General features: G+C 36.4%; 1 protein-coding gene across 4 annotated transcripts in view; it reads left to right on the top strand.

The window, feature by feature from the left end:
* Positions 1 to 17541, top strand: part of BBS9 (Bardet-Biedl syndrome 9) — a 312074-nt gene that overhangs the window by 152907 nt on the left and 141626 nt on the right. For all 4 annotated transcript variants that reach the window (XR_010371645.1, XM_064443921.1, XM_064443920.1 and 1 more), the window contains one exon: positions 6969 to 7191. Coding sequence is in view for 3 of the 4 variants with exons in the window: in XM_064443921.1 (XP_064299991.1) it covers positions 6969 to 7191 (223 nt within the window). In the remaining variant the exon portion in view is untranslated. The remainder of the gene's footprint in view (positions 1 to 6968; positions 7192 to 17541) is intronic.

The raw sequence follows: 17541 nt of genomic DNA on the forward strand, positions 1-17541 counted from the left end.
GCTTAAAAATTCCAGTAACCATTGTTATTGTTTAAGTGAAATTATGTAATTTTGTCCCATATTTTATAAACTAAATGAGAAATAGAAGCTTCCTATGGGCAAAGTGACTTGCTTTTTGAGCAGCAGTGAAGTCATGTAGCTTAAAAGATTGCTTGCAAAGGTCTTAAGGCTATTTAGAGAAGGTTCTTAGAGAATTATTAACATCTTTTGCAAAGTACAGAAGACTTGTAATCCTACTGGCATGAACTGTTCATCTGTGCCTGTCTGCCTGTCAATGAGCTGTAAGAAATATTTCTACATCTTTCAATTTACTTTAACATGTTCTTCTATCTGTTCTCTGATTATTTGTACGATAAACCAAATTGTTACCCTGTATTAATGTAGCTTACTGGGCATTTTTATGTAAAAAAAAAAAATAAAAATCCTAGCGTTGCAGGTTGACATGTTCTAGATGCGGTGCAACAGATGTAGTTCTTAGGATGGAGTTCAGCTGATTTCAGCGATAGCTTAGAGCTACTTTTATACCCCCTGATGCTGGTCCTGAATAGGAGTCAAATAGGAGGATATTCTTGCAGCTTAGGGATATGCACAATACCATGCGAAATATCGTAATTGTGGATTGAAGTAGCTATTTTGATTCTACTTTTTCTTGCTTTTGTGGGTCTTGTGAAACGATAAAGATTTTTTCCCTGATGATCACAAGCCACTTTACCTGGTTTGCCAAAAGAAACTGGCAGATTTAATTGAAGAAAATCTAAGTGGCCTAATGGAGAACCAGCTATGAAAATGTCTAACCATTTTAGAATAATACTGTGTCGTAGTCAGCTTATATCATTAGCAAGCATTCGTTGAGAAGTTGCTGCTCTTCTGTGCTACCTGGTACAAGAATGGACTTGGTTCTGAAAGTGTTGTTAAACTTTTGGGCAAATGCTTCTGCTTGAAGTTCTTTAACCAGAGTCAAAGGCATGGCAAAGATTTCAGTAACTTCCAGTCCTGTCTGTTTGGTGTACGCACGCTTTCAGGAGACAACGTTCACCTCTCAACTGCAGTTTGTTTTTTTTTTTTAAAAAAATAAATAAAAATCTTTTGTTTCTCTGGTTCTCTAAGCATTTCCCTATCAAAAAAATCTTGTGGCATTTAGAACAATGTTTCTTTCTTTTGCAGACTAAATAATTCATTTTTTTTCAAACCCTGTAGGTATAATCTTCAAGCTAAATAATGTCTTTTATGGGGCTGGCATTTACACATTTACTATGTTGTCTTTTGTTTTGCTTTCATATAACAAGGATGTTTCCATCAGTTTGAGTGGTACAATGGTTAATTCTACTGACCTACTATATACCTTATGTTAAGCATCACAAAGTGAACTAGGGTTTACATTCACAGAGAACCCTTTGCTAATCTCTTATATCCAGAGAATAAAAACTGGAAGACTAATAGCTTGGTAAAATTGAGTTTCTGTGGTTATCTGTACTAAAAGAAAAGTCATTGGGGTCATCTGGTTAAAACTGAATATAAACTATATTTTTTGCTTTGTGTTACGATGCAATGTATTGAACCTAGTTAAAGTTTCAAACCTCACAAAAACCCCTGCCTGTTCAGTTTCCATGCTTTGGTCTAGCTGCGTCTTGAGCATTTTGTGTTCAGAGCCTTTGTAGGATTTAAGCATTTAAGCTCTGGTGGATTATGTGATTTTATGACAATTGCTGAGTACTAACAGAAAGGAAATGCTGTGTCATAAAATCTGAGCACTCATTCTCAACACATCCCAAGGGTCGTTTCTGTCTCCCAGTTGTATCTTTTTCTTTGCTTGTGTGTGTGTTCTTTTTAAAGCCTGAGAACTGTCTGAAAGGAAATCTATGTATTATTTACATCTATTACAGGTTCTTCTTACAGGACAAAATCTAGCTCACAAAAGTATTTTGTAAATATACATACTCAATGTAATAATAATTTTTAAGTTTTCAGAATAGGGATTTAAGAAAAAGTACTTGTCAGGCTGTTTCTACAAAGCTACATATCTGTATGACTAGTTGCTATAATCTGGTCCAGGTAAAACTTGGTGAATATTACTGGTGTCATAATTTCAGAAGGCTTGATAAAATTTTTAAAAATCTTTACCCTTTATATGTTTAAGATAGTCCTGTAGGCTATCCATGTAAATCATAGATTTGACTGCCCACTGTTTCTTGATGATTAGTCAAATCATTCTGTCTATAGAGTTCATCAGTTAGATGAGGCTTGGCTTGGCTGTCTAGATGTGTTTGCCATTAGCTGAATCAGTAGTTTGTGTGTCAAAACCTTCCATGTCTCAGAACAAATTTTAAAATCTAATATCAAACAATATAGAAACAGGTAGTCTTTCAGTTTATTGATTTTCAAATACAGCTTAAAATTTGGTAACGTTTGCTAAAGATTTTCAATTAAAAAGCAACAAATGCTTTTATTTTTCATAGTAACTGCATGTGGTAAAACTTGCAGGTAAAATATAATTTGGGTTTTTTTTTTTGTTCAGTGAAGTGACAGAATGTGCTTTATTATTATCTACTTGTGTGTCTCATATTTATTAGGTCTTGACTGTGCTGGAAGCAGTTCACTCCTGTTCTGAGGGGAAACATGAAGCAAAACCCCTGTATCCACCAGAAATTCCAGTGTGGTGTTTGCAGCAGGAGCTATTAGATTCTCAAGTGTTTTCCAAGTGAAATCACATTAGTGTCTTTAGAAAGTGGACTTGGTACTTCTATTTGTGTATGTGTTTGCAATGGAAACCAACTGCTGTAAACTGTGCTGTGCAGCTAGGTCAGATATTGACTGGACCTCAGTAGGAGCAACTTCGTTTAACCAATACTTCATCTTTCACTTCATTAACTTCCAGTGATTTGTGAATGATGCTATCGGTGGAGGCAGGGAGAAGCTAAAAACTTAAGAAAATGCTTGTGGACAGTTACACAGTATAAATGTGTTACAAAGCTAAACCATATGAGTAGACTTACAAATCTGACAACAGTTAGGTCCTGTCTCATGCTTCTCCCTCTCTCTATATATATTTATATCTGTCCTATGCATCTTAACAGCCATATTGAACTCCTTCTCTCAGATCCTGCCCCTCTGTATGTCTAGTTGACCTTGTCTGTTGACCAGCTAAACTCTCGGAGAGTGGAGTCTTGCAGACAAGTGGCAGGCTACAGTGGTGTGCCTCCCAACAGGGCCTGCCCTCAAACCTCACTAGTACCACGTTCCCCACCTGCATGTTGTGTCAGAGGATTAGTGCCCTTTCTACAGCCTGACAATTTATCTGCAGCGTGAGATCTCACATGCTGGATTGGCCTCCAGTTTTATTGTCTAGAATTTTAGAATAACAGTAGGTTAGTCATTTACCTTGCAGGGAACATAATTTTGGAGGTTTCTTCTTGTTTGGCAAATTGTAGAACTTAAAAAATCTTTCTAAAAATTAGGTACTCTACGTTAAACCTTATGCCAAAGTAAGATTGAATGTATAATCACAGTTACACTCAGATATGCCATGACATGTGAAAGCCTTAATAATAATGGAATATAAGTGGAGTGTACTAGTACAATCTTTAGTCCTGCTAGTATCACAAATCTATATTTGGTCTTCAGACTCCTGCACTGTATGTGATTTGGTTAAAAGAAAGTGCCAATCTCTACCTATTACCTACAAGAGAAGAATATTGTATACATGTGAAATATGAAGCCAAGCATTTCCCAATGTAAAAGTTAAATTGATGAATTAAGTATTTTTCGTATCTATTTCAGGTGATACAGTCAATATGAAGAATTTGCATGATTTAATAATACCTCTTTCTGTGAGTCTTGACTCACACTTGTATTTATTGCAACGCTTGCTGGTCATAGGATGATGGGTTGCTGGTATCACACTTCTGTTGAAGGTGTTCATTTCAGACCGCAAATATACAGACTACTACAAAAAAAGCCATTAGTGAATATTACAACTATGGACGTAGAATCATTCTTCAGTGTGGGCTGTAGACTAGGATGCTTTCATTTTCAAACATCTTTTAGCTTTTTTTTAACGTGTGAGCGGTTCAGGATTTTTTTTCCTTCAATTCTTTCCTTGCACCAATAAAAATTGCTGACAAATGCAGTATTATTTGCAGCCATTAATTCTTAGTTGTATAAAATCACCTCAACGGATTTCCATCAAGTTTTTTTTTTTTCTTGTAGAGGTAGCTTTTGTGTACTCTTTCACTAATCATTAAAGGCTGCTTTGGATTTGACTGGACTTACTAGGTCAACGGTCCTTGAATTGGAGAAGATAGTTTTATGGTCTACTGAGAAACCAGTTTTACATGGAAATTAAATATAAGAACAAGGGTTGGAAAATGTTAACGTTATGGTACAAAGTAAAACGTACCTGTGTGAGCCAAGGACAGAATACTAGCCACTTTTAATTTCCTGACTTTTGTTAGCTTGAATTTCAGTCTCCTTATTTAAAGGCTCCTTTTACCTGCATTTTTATAACTTATTTGGAGGGATATTTTGGCCAGCTTCTTGGCTACTGTATGCTGGTACCAGTTAATCACATGCTGCTTTGTCTTTTAGTGAAACTCAGGATACTTGTATTTATGTTGTCTTATTTTTCATGATTTGTAGTATAATTAGCAGTGCCTGGCTTGACTGTTTTTGATGCTTCGCACATATTAAGTTTCATTGCTTGGTATGTGGGAATGTAGACAGCATTTACCAGCTCATTAACCTCTTTAAATTGGCTGTGGAATGGATTACTTCCTGTCACCATCACAAATCAGTGGATGGATTACATTCCAATGGACTCTTTCTAGAATATTTGAAAAATGTTAAGGTATCACAGCATTGATTGACTGGTGTGATTTTTTCTAAATTACATGGGTTTTTTGGGGGAACACAGCTGGAGGAATCCAGCTAAGACAGTAGGTTGATGTTGTCATTGTTCAGGAAAAGCAATCACTGACTAAGAAAACCCCATTAGTTGATTCTGTTCCTCTGCAAAATGTAAATGTTTTATACACATACAGCACGTTTTCAGGACACTATTAAGAATAGTGTATGTTTGGACCAGGATGAAGCTTATGTGACTGTGTGGTCTCACTGACATACTTGACCACTAGTAAGCATCTGTCCTGGACCTGTTGTTAGGAAGTAAGGAGGTCAGGAAGGGTGGCCTTTGCTTCTCCAAGTGGTGAAAGTAGTACCCTAGCCTTCATAAAAGCCATATATATCTAATAAAAGAAATTCACAAACCTTATTTGCTTGACAGTGGACTCTGACAGAGTTGACACTGTCATTCTTTAAAACTGGGATCAGTGACATTACACTCACCCAGTTATGGAAATATGGATAGGTAAGAGATTTTGCTGTTTAGCTGAGCATTTTCAATCAAGTAGAATGCATCATGAGAAGGAGCTTAAAAACTGAAGACTCTGTGTTTGTATTAACTACAACTGGATACTTAAGTTTTCTTTCTGTTCTGCCTGAATAGTTGCCATGTAAAGAGCCACTTTGGTGTTACCTTCTGTTAGCTGAGCAGCAGATAGAACCGGGTGGTTCCAGACTGTAGCCTTGAAACTTCTAAAGTCAATAATAAAGACTATTGCCGAAGTCAGTCCCAACCAATCGGGAGTCTTGAGAGAGCAGACACTAATGCTGTAGCGATTGAATATTGCTTCCCTGTACATTTAGGCAGCACATCTGTAAAACTTACAGGTAGCTGAATACTAAGAGGTGTTATGCATCCTGAAGTTAGCAGACCACAAAGCCCTTCGTATTAGTTGCTAACTCTGCCCAAGCTCTGTAAGATTGTCATGAAAAGACGTGACTAACTTGCAGGTTCATTGATTGTAGACACCTTGGATTAATCACATGGTCTCATCATAAAGTGCAATTTGAGATTACAGAATGCATCAAGAAGAGTCAGTTCTGCACTGCACACTGCATAAATGAGAGATGTCATGTGTTAGATTTTAAACATTAACCTAATAACCTTGTTGCAAATAATAAGACTTCTGCTATCCAGGATTCTTACTTGAAGGAACGTCTTTGATTTGTTTGTGTCACTGAAAACCAAGGCACAGATTACAAACTTGAAGCTAACTTTTAAAGGTGCTTTCCAAGGTGCCTTATGAAAAGAAACTTACTTTTAGTGAGTGTTATTTGCAGGAGTAACCACTTTAATTTATGAAAGTGTGTATACTGAACATGACACTGAACACAGCTTTTCCTCCTGAAAGCTTTTCCATAGATAGCTGCTTGTTTGAACTGAACTGATGACTAAGCTGCTGTTCTCATAAATGTTTACAACTTCACACTGTGCTGTTAGGAATCTAAATCCCAGTTCACCAGAGCACTGACACTCCTGTGCTAATGCTGTGGGTATCAGAACTTAAAGTTAATTGGTCTGATATATGGATCCTGAATATCTGCAGCTTTGTGTTGCAGTCGTAGTCTTCTGTGCTATTGGCATATTGTCAGGATCTTAGACAGTGATTCCAAAGAATGTATAACTGGATATCTTACTTTTTTCCCCCCCGGCCTAGGCATCGCTTCAGCATAATGTTATGTACTGCATATTATGTTTGTATGTACATCTCAGTTCTGTTCTTAATTCTAAATGTTGCATCCAGGAACTCCTAGTTTTCACTTATTAATACAACTACTGAATTTAACTGTCATGTCACATGCAGTCCATATATTAATATTATTATTATTATTATTGAAATTGTATTTCTCTGTCAGTATTGGGACAAGTTTGTTTTTTTCAGGCTTGCTGGGGAAGCTTTTGCTTGAACAAGCTGAAGGACTGGGTGTTCATGATACTCATTAACCCCCAAATTATATTTTATGTATTGGTATTTGAAAATTCTTAGTCCTTGATTTGTTACTTTTTTTTAATATGCTATACTACATTACAGTTCACCTAATTCTATTTGATATCCTTTTCTTTAATCCAGGGTTGGGAAGAAACTGTGGATGCTGCCATTTCTTACTTGTTAAGAACTTGTTTGTCAAAGAGCTCTAAGGAACAGGCCCTGACTCTGAGCAGCCAGTTGTGCATGCCCAAAGACACTAGCAGACTGAAGAAGAACATCACCCTATTCTGTGATAGATTGGCCAAAGGTGGTCGCCTTTCCTTAAGTACAGACTCAGCCACCCAGCAAGCTGCTGTAATGCCAGGTAAGTGTATGCTCATCATTCAAAACATGTATTCGTTTATTAAAATTATGCACATTTGTGTTAGTAGTTTGTTTTTCACTGGCGGTGTAAATCAAACACTGGCTGTGTTGCTGACCAGTAGAATGAATTAGGTAATAAGTAATTTTAAACCTAAGTTTTATCTCAATTTGATCACTTATTGCTGCTCTCACAATAATGAAGCAAATGGTCATCTTTATGCTCTAAAAGCCTCATCACTTACTTCTTTGCACTTCTCAATTGAATGTGTATGTGTGCGCATTTCTAATGTGATGGAAAAGTGAGGAGTTGAAAAGTCCTACTTTCTTAATAGGGAAATTATGGTTGCATTACTGGCTTTATGGCGTATGCATATGACTAATTATGTAGTGATAACACTGAATAAAAAAAATCTCCAACTTTAGAAAGTACTAGTTGGCTAGGTGACATCTGACAGAAAGCATGACATTAAAGATGAAACTAAGTAGGTGTTGAGTAATATTTCTCGTTTAGAAAAGGAACATAGAGAAGATTTCAGTGTGTTGCACAACGAATCACAGAATCACAGGTTGGAAGGGACCTCAGGGATCGTCTAGTCCAACCTTTCTAGGAAGAGCAGAGTCTAAACAAGATGGCCCAGGACCCTGTCCAGACAACTCCTGAAGGTGTCCAACGTGGCCGATCATAGAATTTTGATTTCTTAAAAGAAATGTTATTCATGTCCTTTTCTATATTCCTGGTTTATTTTTATATAATGGTGGAGCAAAGCCACACCTTTTCTCTTGAGTCTGAAGGCTAGCGTCTTTGTACTGCTGCAAGACATTTTTTTTTCCCGCCTTTTTTTTCCTAGTGAGCCAAGCAGTCTCTTAATGAACATCAGCTAGTATTGCTGACGTGGAAACAGCTTTTTGTTCCCCAGCTTCCTGCTTTGGGTTTGGGTTGAATGTTCATTCAGCTTCATAGTCTCCTACACCAGGTATCACTGACCTCCTTCACCTACAGCAGTCGTTACATCTGTAGGGAAAAGAATGTATCGTATGCACACTTCATGCTTAAAATTGGGCGTTTATTGTTTTGTCTTCATGGATGTTGTTTTTGATCAAGTTTGGAGTTGTTAGGGCAGTATCCTGATTTTCTGTATTTTGTTTTCTTACATTACAAAGAAGAATTTTATTCCTGTTTAATACAACACGAATGGCCTGTGCAATGTTTCGGCAACTCCGAAGTCCTTGTTGTTACTATGTACAGCCCTCCTTTGCATGTGCTACTTTAAATGATTCAGTAAAACAGCTGCAGACTATGCAATGGTAGAAACTATATTTATATATACACAAACATCTATATGCGTGTGTGTGTATATATAATTTTTCTGTAGTGTTGCACCATGCCCATATCTGGAAATGGACTGATAATATGTGAAGAAATGACCGAGAGTAAGTGTGAAATTAGTTTTATAAATTTTTGTTAGTATTTCTTTGCAGGATTAAATATGTGATAAGGGCATTGCATTTGTTGAACTTCAAGATTATATAGGGATTGTTTTTCTTTCTAATAATTTTGAAAAGATGTACATAGCTGCAGTTCATTCTTTTTCCTCCTAAGCTAATAAGGTGAATTGATTTAATAAGGAAATTAACTTCTGCCTGTTCAGTTGACTAGTGTTATTGAGATCAGGGGACTACTCAATTTGGTAATGGTTAATTCTCTTGGGAAAAGAGTAAAATTTAAAAAAATTGTAAACAAATTAGAAGAAATCTTGCTCTTGATGGAGGACCTTGGGAAAGTGGTCTGGTTGTGCTCTCCATGTTGCATATATAAAGACTAAAATTTTGAAAAATGTTAAACCCACTGTTTTCTATTACATCAGGCCAAAATAACACCAAGAAGGCATGAGTGACATGCACTAGAATAATTTTTACGGTTGTGGTACAGGTAGACAGTTATACTACCTCTCAAATAAAAATAATACAAGGAAGAAGTGCATTCCAAGCAAAATATAAGATATTTGATTGTGGGCTGTTGGCCATGTTATTGATGATATGTGGGACCAGGATTAAAGTTTCACATGAATAGTAAAAAACTAAGTACCTGTGTAAGAAGCTGTTTGAGACCTGGTGTAGTAATGTCCCACCCAACATAAACTGTTCTAGCTATACTGGAAATGCTCTTTGGCCATGATTTAAATTAAAAAGAATAAAATCTGTAATCCAAATACAGATTCCAAAATAAATCATGATACTTTCAAAATTGCCGACTCTAGTGTGTAGTCCTTTTGAATATCAAATTACCTAATTAAGAATCAAAATTATGACCTAATTAGGCTGTCACAAGAAGGTATCATTTAAATAAATTATAAGTCCTAATACAACTTTCTTACTTTCACTGAGTTCAACCTGAAGCCTTGATAAAAGGGTCTGTACATTTATGCATTTACTCATGAACTGTTGAGAGAATATGGTCTTGGGAAAACTATGGAAAAGCTTAAAAATAAGAAATTTCATCTTCATTTACAGGACAGGCTTATTAGAGATAATACTTCTGCCAAATGCTTAGAATAGCATGATATTTAGGTAGTTACTCTCCAGCAGGATGTGCTGTATGCTTTGAAACTATGTGGGTGTTTGTCTTTGGACAGACTGGAGACAACTACAGGCTTTCTTGTGAGAATAAAGATTTTACTGAGGCTTTTAAAATGTTTGTCTTGTCACCTGCTTGGGTTTTCTGTGGTTATCTCTATATTGGCAAGTAGTATGGTCTGTTAGAAGCAGATCGGCGGGGGAAGTAATTGAGGCTGGCACCACGACTTCTATCATCTGTGTGTTTCCTAGGGGGGTTGAACTAACTCTATTGCCGTCTGACGTACTGATCTTCCACTAGCAGTTGGAGTGCTTGTGGTGCATTTCTGGGATTCATCTGCTTGGTTAGATTCACCTAAAAGAAACAAGTTCATGTACCCAAGACCACTCCTTAGTGTGAAAACAGTGCAGTTGTTGAAGAAATTTGCCTCACTTTTGATTCCAACTAAAAATACCTGTGCAGTCTACACTAGGAAGAAATTGAGAATGATGTCTTAGAAAGGGAAAACAGTATAAAAAACAAATACATGCTGTTGAGTAAAGAGGTCTTCATTAATGCCTATCAAATAGAGGAACTCCTTCTCCCAGTCTTTGAAGGGAGGGGACAGGAATAGGCAGAGGGGAAAGAGGTAGAACTGTACATGAAGGGAGGTGGTGAGAACTGAATTTGTGTCCGAGGAGTTATGGTTAAATATTGGATGTTAATGTAGGGGAAAGTTCTTCAGGATGTTTAAGCTCCAAGCCAAGCCAAAGATGGTCCGGTAATTCTTCAGTAGTGTAACTGTCATTAGCTTGAGGATCTTGTTCAATCCTGCTTTTTCTGAAGCCCATTCTTTTTCTTAATGGTGGAAACTCCTTTTTATATAGCAACCAACTTTTTAAAATTCCTTTAAGGGTGCCTAGGACCCTTCTGGTATTGCAGCACTATAATAGTAAGCTGGATTTCCAGAAGCTATATTTAATACATTAAAGATGGTGTAACCCTGAAATCTAGGGAAATTGCTTGAAGCCACTTTGAAACGCTGATGCTTATCTTTGTGTGTAACTATCTGCAAGATGCCTTCAGAAAATAGTTATCAGGATTTGTAGTTAATCCAAGAATTTGTTAGAGGTGTGCCACGGTCTCTGCTCCTTCTGGTTTTGTTCATTATTTTATTTAATGGCTTCAGTGATGGAATATGGTGCATGAATATTAAAATTGTGGTTTTGCAACAAGGTAGCAGTAGTTTCAAGCACAATGAAAAAGCAATAACTCTGATCTTGATAAATAAGAGGAAGGATCTGAAGTCAGTAAGATGATGGTCAGTCCAGATAAGTGCAAAGGACTCTATCAGATAAGAATCAGGCAAACTAAAAATTGAGAAATAATTCCTTAAGCACTGTTGCTGTAGGAGAGACTACCTGGGGGTTATAGTGGACCAGCAACTGAATAAAATTCAGCAATATGATCCTGTTAAAGGTGAATTCCAGCTCTGGGACGTAGTCATACGACTTTAATGAGGAGATACATTTCTTTCTTTCTATTATTCATGAGAAAGATTTGGCTGAATTTACAGGGTAGCACAATTTAAGAAAAACTTAAACAAATTGAATAGACTTCAGAGAAGAGCACAAAAAAGGTAAGTAAAACCATTTGGTTTTTATGTCTTCTGAGGGAAAAAGGAAGAGAATGTTCAGGAGGGACATGATAGTTTTCCAGTATGTAAAACATTCTTATAAGGATGATTAAAAGTTAATAATTGGCTAAATATGGTTATAACTGTAGGCCACATCAGGCTATATCATGTACTGTGTTGCCTTTGGCAATGCATGAACGGTTGGATGAGAGGAACGGTGAGGGGCTTAGGGAGTGGTGCCAACCCAAAGTGTGGGTCAGTTCCAGGGAAGTGCTGGGGAAAGGTGCTGTAGACCACCCAGGTTGTCATGTATTGAGCTTAATGGGTGTGAGAATTTATAGCATAAATCCTGATTACCTGCAGTGAATTAACTCTGTAGCTTTTAAAGGTCTGTTATAATATCTGTGTGTTTTGCAGGATTGCTTTGAAAACTGTAAGCAGTGTCCAGTGTCAGCTGTGGCTGTTTGGAGAGTTGTTTAGGTGTCAATCTGATTGGAACTCTTGTTTGCAGTATGGCCTGACCTGTATTTTGGGTATCTCAGCTATTCTTTGGCTAGAATGTGATCCTGCTTTTCCTGTAGTAGTTCCTGGTGTGCAGATGGCACCTGTATTGGTTCAATGCTGCTTTGAAGCAAGGGTTTTTATTTTTATATTAGGGATTTATTTTTCTTTAAACTATCCTTTTTCTTATACTGTTTTTTTTTTAAACTGGACTTGAATTAATTTTTTTCTCTTTTTGTTTGGTTAGGAGATCTTTGTATTGTGCTCTAGTGTGATTTACTTACATAGTTGAATGTAACTGTAGCAGTAGAGAAGCTATTATTTAACCTGGAGATAAGTTACCCAGTACTGCGTTACTGAAATCTGTGGAATGCCAGAGAGTGGTGTCTCCTCAGGTCAACTGATTCTTTAGAACTGAACCTCATAAACACCTTGGATAAGATTGAACAATATCTCTTGACAGTTTATATGCTAGGTTCACATCCTCATAGGAAGTTTTCCTAATATTTGTTATATGTTGCCTTTCCTGCAAATCAAGCTGGTTTACTGTGAATATTGAAGATGGAGGTGGTAATTACTGATGTTCTTTGTAATGTTTTAAGCTCTGGAAGATTTTTAGTACATCCCTTCTGTAACTACTTCTATGCTAATTGTGACTAGATTATCTCAGTCTTTTTTCACAAATGATTTTAAATTCTTACTGTTTGTTTTCCAAAATTGAATGCTTTTCCTTTTGTCTATAGCAGGGAGTATATCCTACTATACTCTGCTCCATCTCAATCTGCAGACCCTTTCCTACACATTTGTTGCCTAACCAGATGTTTTCCATTTTGTATCTATACATATGATACTGCTTTCCTAAGCATGGTAGTATATATCTGACTTGACACTTTGCCTTCATAGCTTTTTTAATTTATCAGGTTGGTTATAAGTCTGCTTTGTATAATCACGATTCTATCATTCAGATTATGAGTGGGTAAATGCTAACTTTAAAGACAATGTTCTTTACCGCATTAAATATATATATGCACCCAGAATGTATTCAAAGTCATACTTTGGAAGACAAAAGTTTTTCTATGTTGTTTTTTCTTTTTTTTTCCCCTTGTGTAAGCTTATAAAAACCTCTTTTCAAAATCCTGTTGTGATATCTTTGAGGGAATATCTCCCATTTTGAAGCTGTATTCTTAGCTGGAAACTGGGATGAAACAGAATGTGTCATATTCCTTAAGGAGCTCTCTGTTTATGTGCTACTAAACTTGAGGAGAATGTCAAGAGTAATTGCAAAAACATGTGGATTTGCGTTCCTGGAAGAGCAATATTCATTTATATGTATATATATTAGATATAAACATTGCTGCAAAGCTCTTCGTATACAGAGAGTATACTATAAAGAAAGACTAGTAATAGTTTTTTCAATCTGAAAAAAATAGGGTATTTGTTGTTGCAAATTCCTCACACTGTTATTTATCGGTTCTTCATTGGTCATTAGGGGAAAGGAACAAGCAGTATAACTCAGGTATTCTCAGACTTTATAGTGTGAACTTTAACACAGAATGACTTGTGAAATGTAGTGTCTGCCATTTGTACTCACACAGATTCCAGTCTCCCATCTGTCATGGTAATGTTATCTCAGTAGCAACTGCAGTAACTTTTTGCCTGCATAAGTTAGAATCATGTAGTTTAAAATTATTCAAAAGTAATTTAGCAGCCTGAAGAGGGCACAGAAGCCAGCAATGAGGACTAGACAATGCTTTTCAACTACCAGCTGTAAAATTTGAGCTGATTCTCAAAATCACTGGAGGCTGATCAATCATGGTCTGAAAACTTTTCCTGTAACTTAAGTATTGTGATCCTGAGATCATGGTATATTGACAACCATCCATGCTGGTGCAGAGAAGTGTATAAAAATTGCCAATATATTTTTTTTGATCATAGATGTGACACAAATCCAGTGTTACCTCCACAGAAGACTACAATCCATTGTGAAGTGTGATTCTCACTCAAGATATTTTCCATATGTTTTCTGTAGCAACAAAATACTAAACTACTTTTTTCCCTTTTGTCACCCTTAAAATAATGCTTTTATATATTTTTTCTTTTTTCAGTTTAAAAATATTGGGTATTCATAAAGCTTTTTAACAATGCTTATTAAATCTGCATAGGGAAAAGTGACAGTAAAGTTTTATTCACAAAGCTTGCAGGAAGCACTTGCAGAGATTTTGTACACCTGAAGATTGGATGGTACTGATGGAACTGGTGGTACACTGAGCTCAGTGGAAACTGTCATTGACCAAATTAGATTCAGCATTTTACCCATCTTTTTCATAGTGTTCCTCACCAGTTTCTACTATTTTGTGAGACAGTACTATTTACAAAAGTGTCTGGAGGACACTGGTAAATATCTGTGATCTCAGGAATCTAAACCTTACTAAAAGTCCCCACTTCTCATTGAGAGTCAGTTTGCTGAGGGCTTTGTGTTAAATGTACCCAGAGGCTTTTAAAGCACATTTATAAAACACTGCATGCCACTTCATTTCTATGGAGTTGTTGGCTCAGGCTCTTAAATATGAAACTGTTAACTCTCTTTGACTGCTGTAATTAAGAACCTAAGTCATCTTTTCTAACTTCCTTAAAATTATATAGATTGATCAATAAAGTACCTTGAAAGACTGATTCCCCCAGGAAGTGGGTTGTTTACTAAGAGTGAAAATGTATTTTTTTAATTGTATGAGATGATACAAAAAAGACTGAACTCTGCATTTAAACAAAGATAAGGCTTTTCTTACATTTGCCGACTGAATTTATCTGTTTAATATATATGTATATGAATTATAGCTATGTATCACTAAAGTATCACATTTGTTAACCTTCAATTTAAGTGCTCAAAACTTAGACACATTTATCTGATTCAAAAGTTGGTGTATGTTTGCACTTTAACAAGTATATGTTTTCTCTCTTGCCTGTAGAATCTGGGGTTCCCCTACACAGATAGAGAGTTCTCTGTGGGAAGTTGTGTACTACTTGCATTGAAATCAAAATAGATCTGTCATCACTGTGTCAGTTTTTTCAAACTTCTTTCTTACTGCCTTAAGGCAAACAAACATTTGGTAAAATGTGTATTTTTTTATCTTCTCTTTGTAGTTCTTCCTTCTAGGAAGGGTACCGCTATGGCTCTGCTTTGCTTGGTTTTCTCTGTTTTTCCTCAATCATTTTTTGCATTTCTCCTCTCTGCATTACACTTTACCAGTTTCCTTCTCCATACTGTGCCCTTTGATGTCCATGCAACTATATGCACAGTTCCTTCTGTGATAGTTGGAGCAAGTAACTCTATCACTGGAGCAATAAAAGGGTAGGAAGACCCTTTTCTTGGTCAGCTGTTGATCTGCAGGGCCCAAAGCAGTGACTGCAGAGAAAATCCTGTGGTACTAGTGTGGATCCATCAGGCAATGAGATTTTAGCAAGGTTTGACAAAGGCGTAACGGAGACTAAATCCATAAACAGTGTGATCATTGTCTACTTCTGTATCCAATTTGTGCAGCTCTGCATGCTGAGCTGTTGAGCCAGTTCAAACATATCTTTCTTCTCTCCATCTAATTGCAGATGATAATCGCATAAGAATAAGAACAAAGAAGTTGCCATTACACTTACAGCCCCTGGCATTGTCATGCAGTTCTGTTATGTTGTGTCATGCCAGCTAATGAGACATGATAAGGTATATTATGGAACATGATACAGTGGTGCAACTTCAATGTGACTTCTAGTTCTCCACATTTAAAATATTTTTGCAAAAATGTATCGGCTGTTCATGATGAACAGTTCCATCTCAATATAAAAGCCTAGAAATAAGCAAGTAGTAATATATCTGACATTTCAAACTAATTATTTGGGTTCTATTTTTGAGACTAAAATATGTCCCTTGCCCCATAAAGCTGATTTAGTGAAAGGGAAGGGGAGTAGCAAATCATTAGGGAGGATTTTGGGAATGCTTACAGCAACAAGATTTTGTGGTTGCTCAAGAAAAGCTTAAGAACAGCTTGGTGGAGCCAGAAACATTGATTGTTTGGCTCTCTGGTATGAATCTTTACTTGTTGTAACTTCTTTCAGTTGTAACTCTCTTTACTCTTTAAAACATTTATTTCCATTGTTTTAGTAACTTAGGTAATTTATTTCTGTGGAAAGGAAAATTGAACTATCCAGAAGTGATTTTCCCGAAGTCATACTGTGAGCCAATAACACCTGTGTATAAATAGCATTCAAATATGCCTTGCAGTCTTGTGTCATAGTTCTATGTACAGTTGGTTTTAGGTGTTAAAACACAGGTTACAGATTAATAGGTTGTGGTGAGCCAGCTTGCCTTGCGACCTGTTCTTATCATTCTGCATGGTTCAGGTGAACACACTTAAAAATGGAAATGTGAATATGAGACATGGGAAGAGAGTGATGAAGGATCTCTGAGGTGGTCTTTAATTTCAATGAATTAAGTCAAATTTCATCACCCTGCCTGCCTCAAATGATAGTTCTCCAAGTGGTTAGTTTTCAGGGATTACATAAACAATGGTAAAGCATTGGATATTTTTTTTTAATTGAAAAGAAGGCATCAGTAGAAAATACGTATATTTTTTTTCACGGCGTTCCAAGATTCCAGTATTGTGGAAAGGAGCAAAATAAGATGGAAGGGTAACAAGACACATGTGTATGCAGGGTTGAGAAAAGGTTTTAACTCTGTTGTTGGGAAAAATCTGCGTTCCTCAATTGATATTACATCTGGCAAAAACCACAGAGTGAAGGAGTACAAAGGTTAAGAAGGCTAAAGCAATAACATTTCTAAAAAAATGAATAATTTAAAGAGTAAAATGTCATGCATAATGAATAAAAAAGAAATCCCGCTTGAGGTTTGGGATTCATTCATTTGTTGTACTATGAAATTTAGTTGGCAGCATTGCAATTCCAACTTGCCTCATCTAAGTACAGTTAGGATCAACACGTTAGAGCCTTGGTGTGTACAGTCTTATTACTGACTCTTTGCATCGAAATCCATTAAATTTTAATATGTCCTACTTAAGTATAAGTGGTCACAAATGATTCATAATGTTGAGGTAAGCTTTTGGTGAAAATAATTGTCAGTTGAAAGAATTTCCTCTAATGATCATGCTGTCACTGGGCTTTATTTTCTACATTGGTTGAGTCCTTGAGAGACCACAAGAGAGAAGAACTTCTAAAATCTGCACTAATAAGCTAATTGTTCAAAACTATGGGAAAAGTGTTGCTAAAGTAGAAACTGTACAGCCTCTGACCTTCCATTTCAGAAGACTCAGTAGCAGCAAGTAAAAAAATAAAAGTAAAACCTAGATAGTTATTTTAAGAGCCTGTAACTAGTAATGTGATCTATTTTTTAAAAACCCCAAACTTTAATAATGTAGCATAATCCATTTATTTCAGGTGTGCTACTAATGGGGAGTCGGTCTTCTATGTCCAGTCATACTTTGGATTTCTAAACAGGTTTCCTTAGTTCCTTTAAGTTTTGGTTTCCTGTGATGTTTCAAGAGCAACCTATATGATGGAGTGCTTTGGTATTTGTACATAAGCTGTAGGCGTTTGAAGAGCATAATTAGCTCTGCAGTTTAGATGACATTGCTTTTCCTTTCCAGTCCTTATCTAGA

Source organism: Phalacrocorax carbo, chromosome 2 (genome assembly GCF_963921805.1).
Source record: "Phalacrocorax carbo chromosome 2, bPhaCar2.1, whole genome shotgun sequence".
Classification (NCBI taxonomy): domain Eukaryota; kingdom Metazoa; phylum Chordata; class Aves; order Suliformes; family Phalacrocoracidae; genus Phalacrocorax; species Phalacrocorax carbo.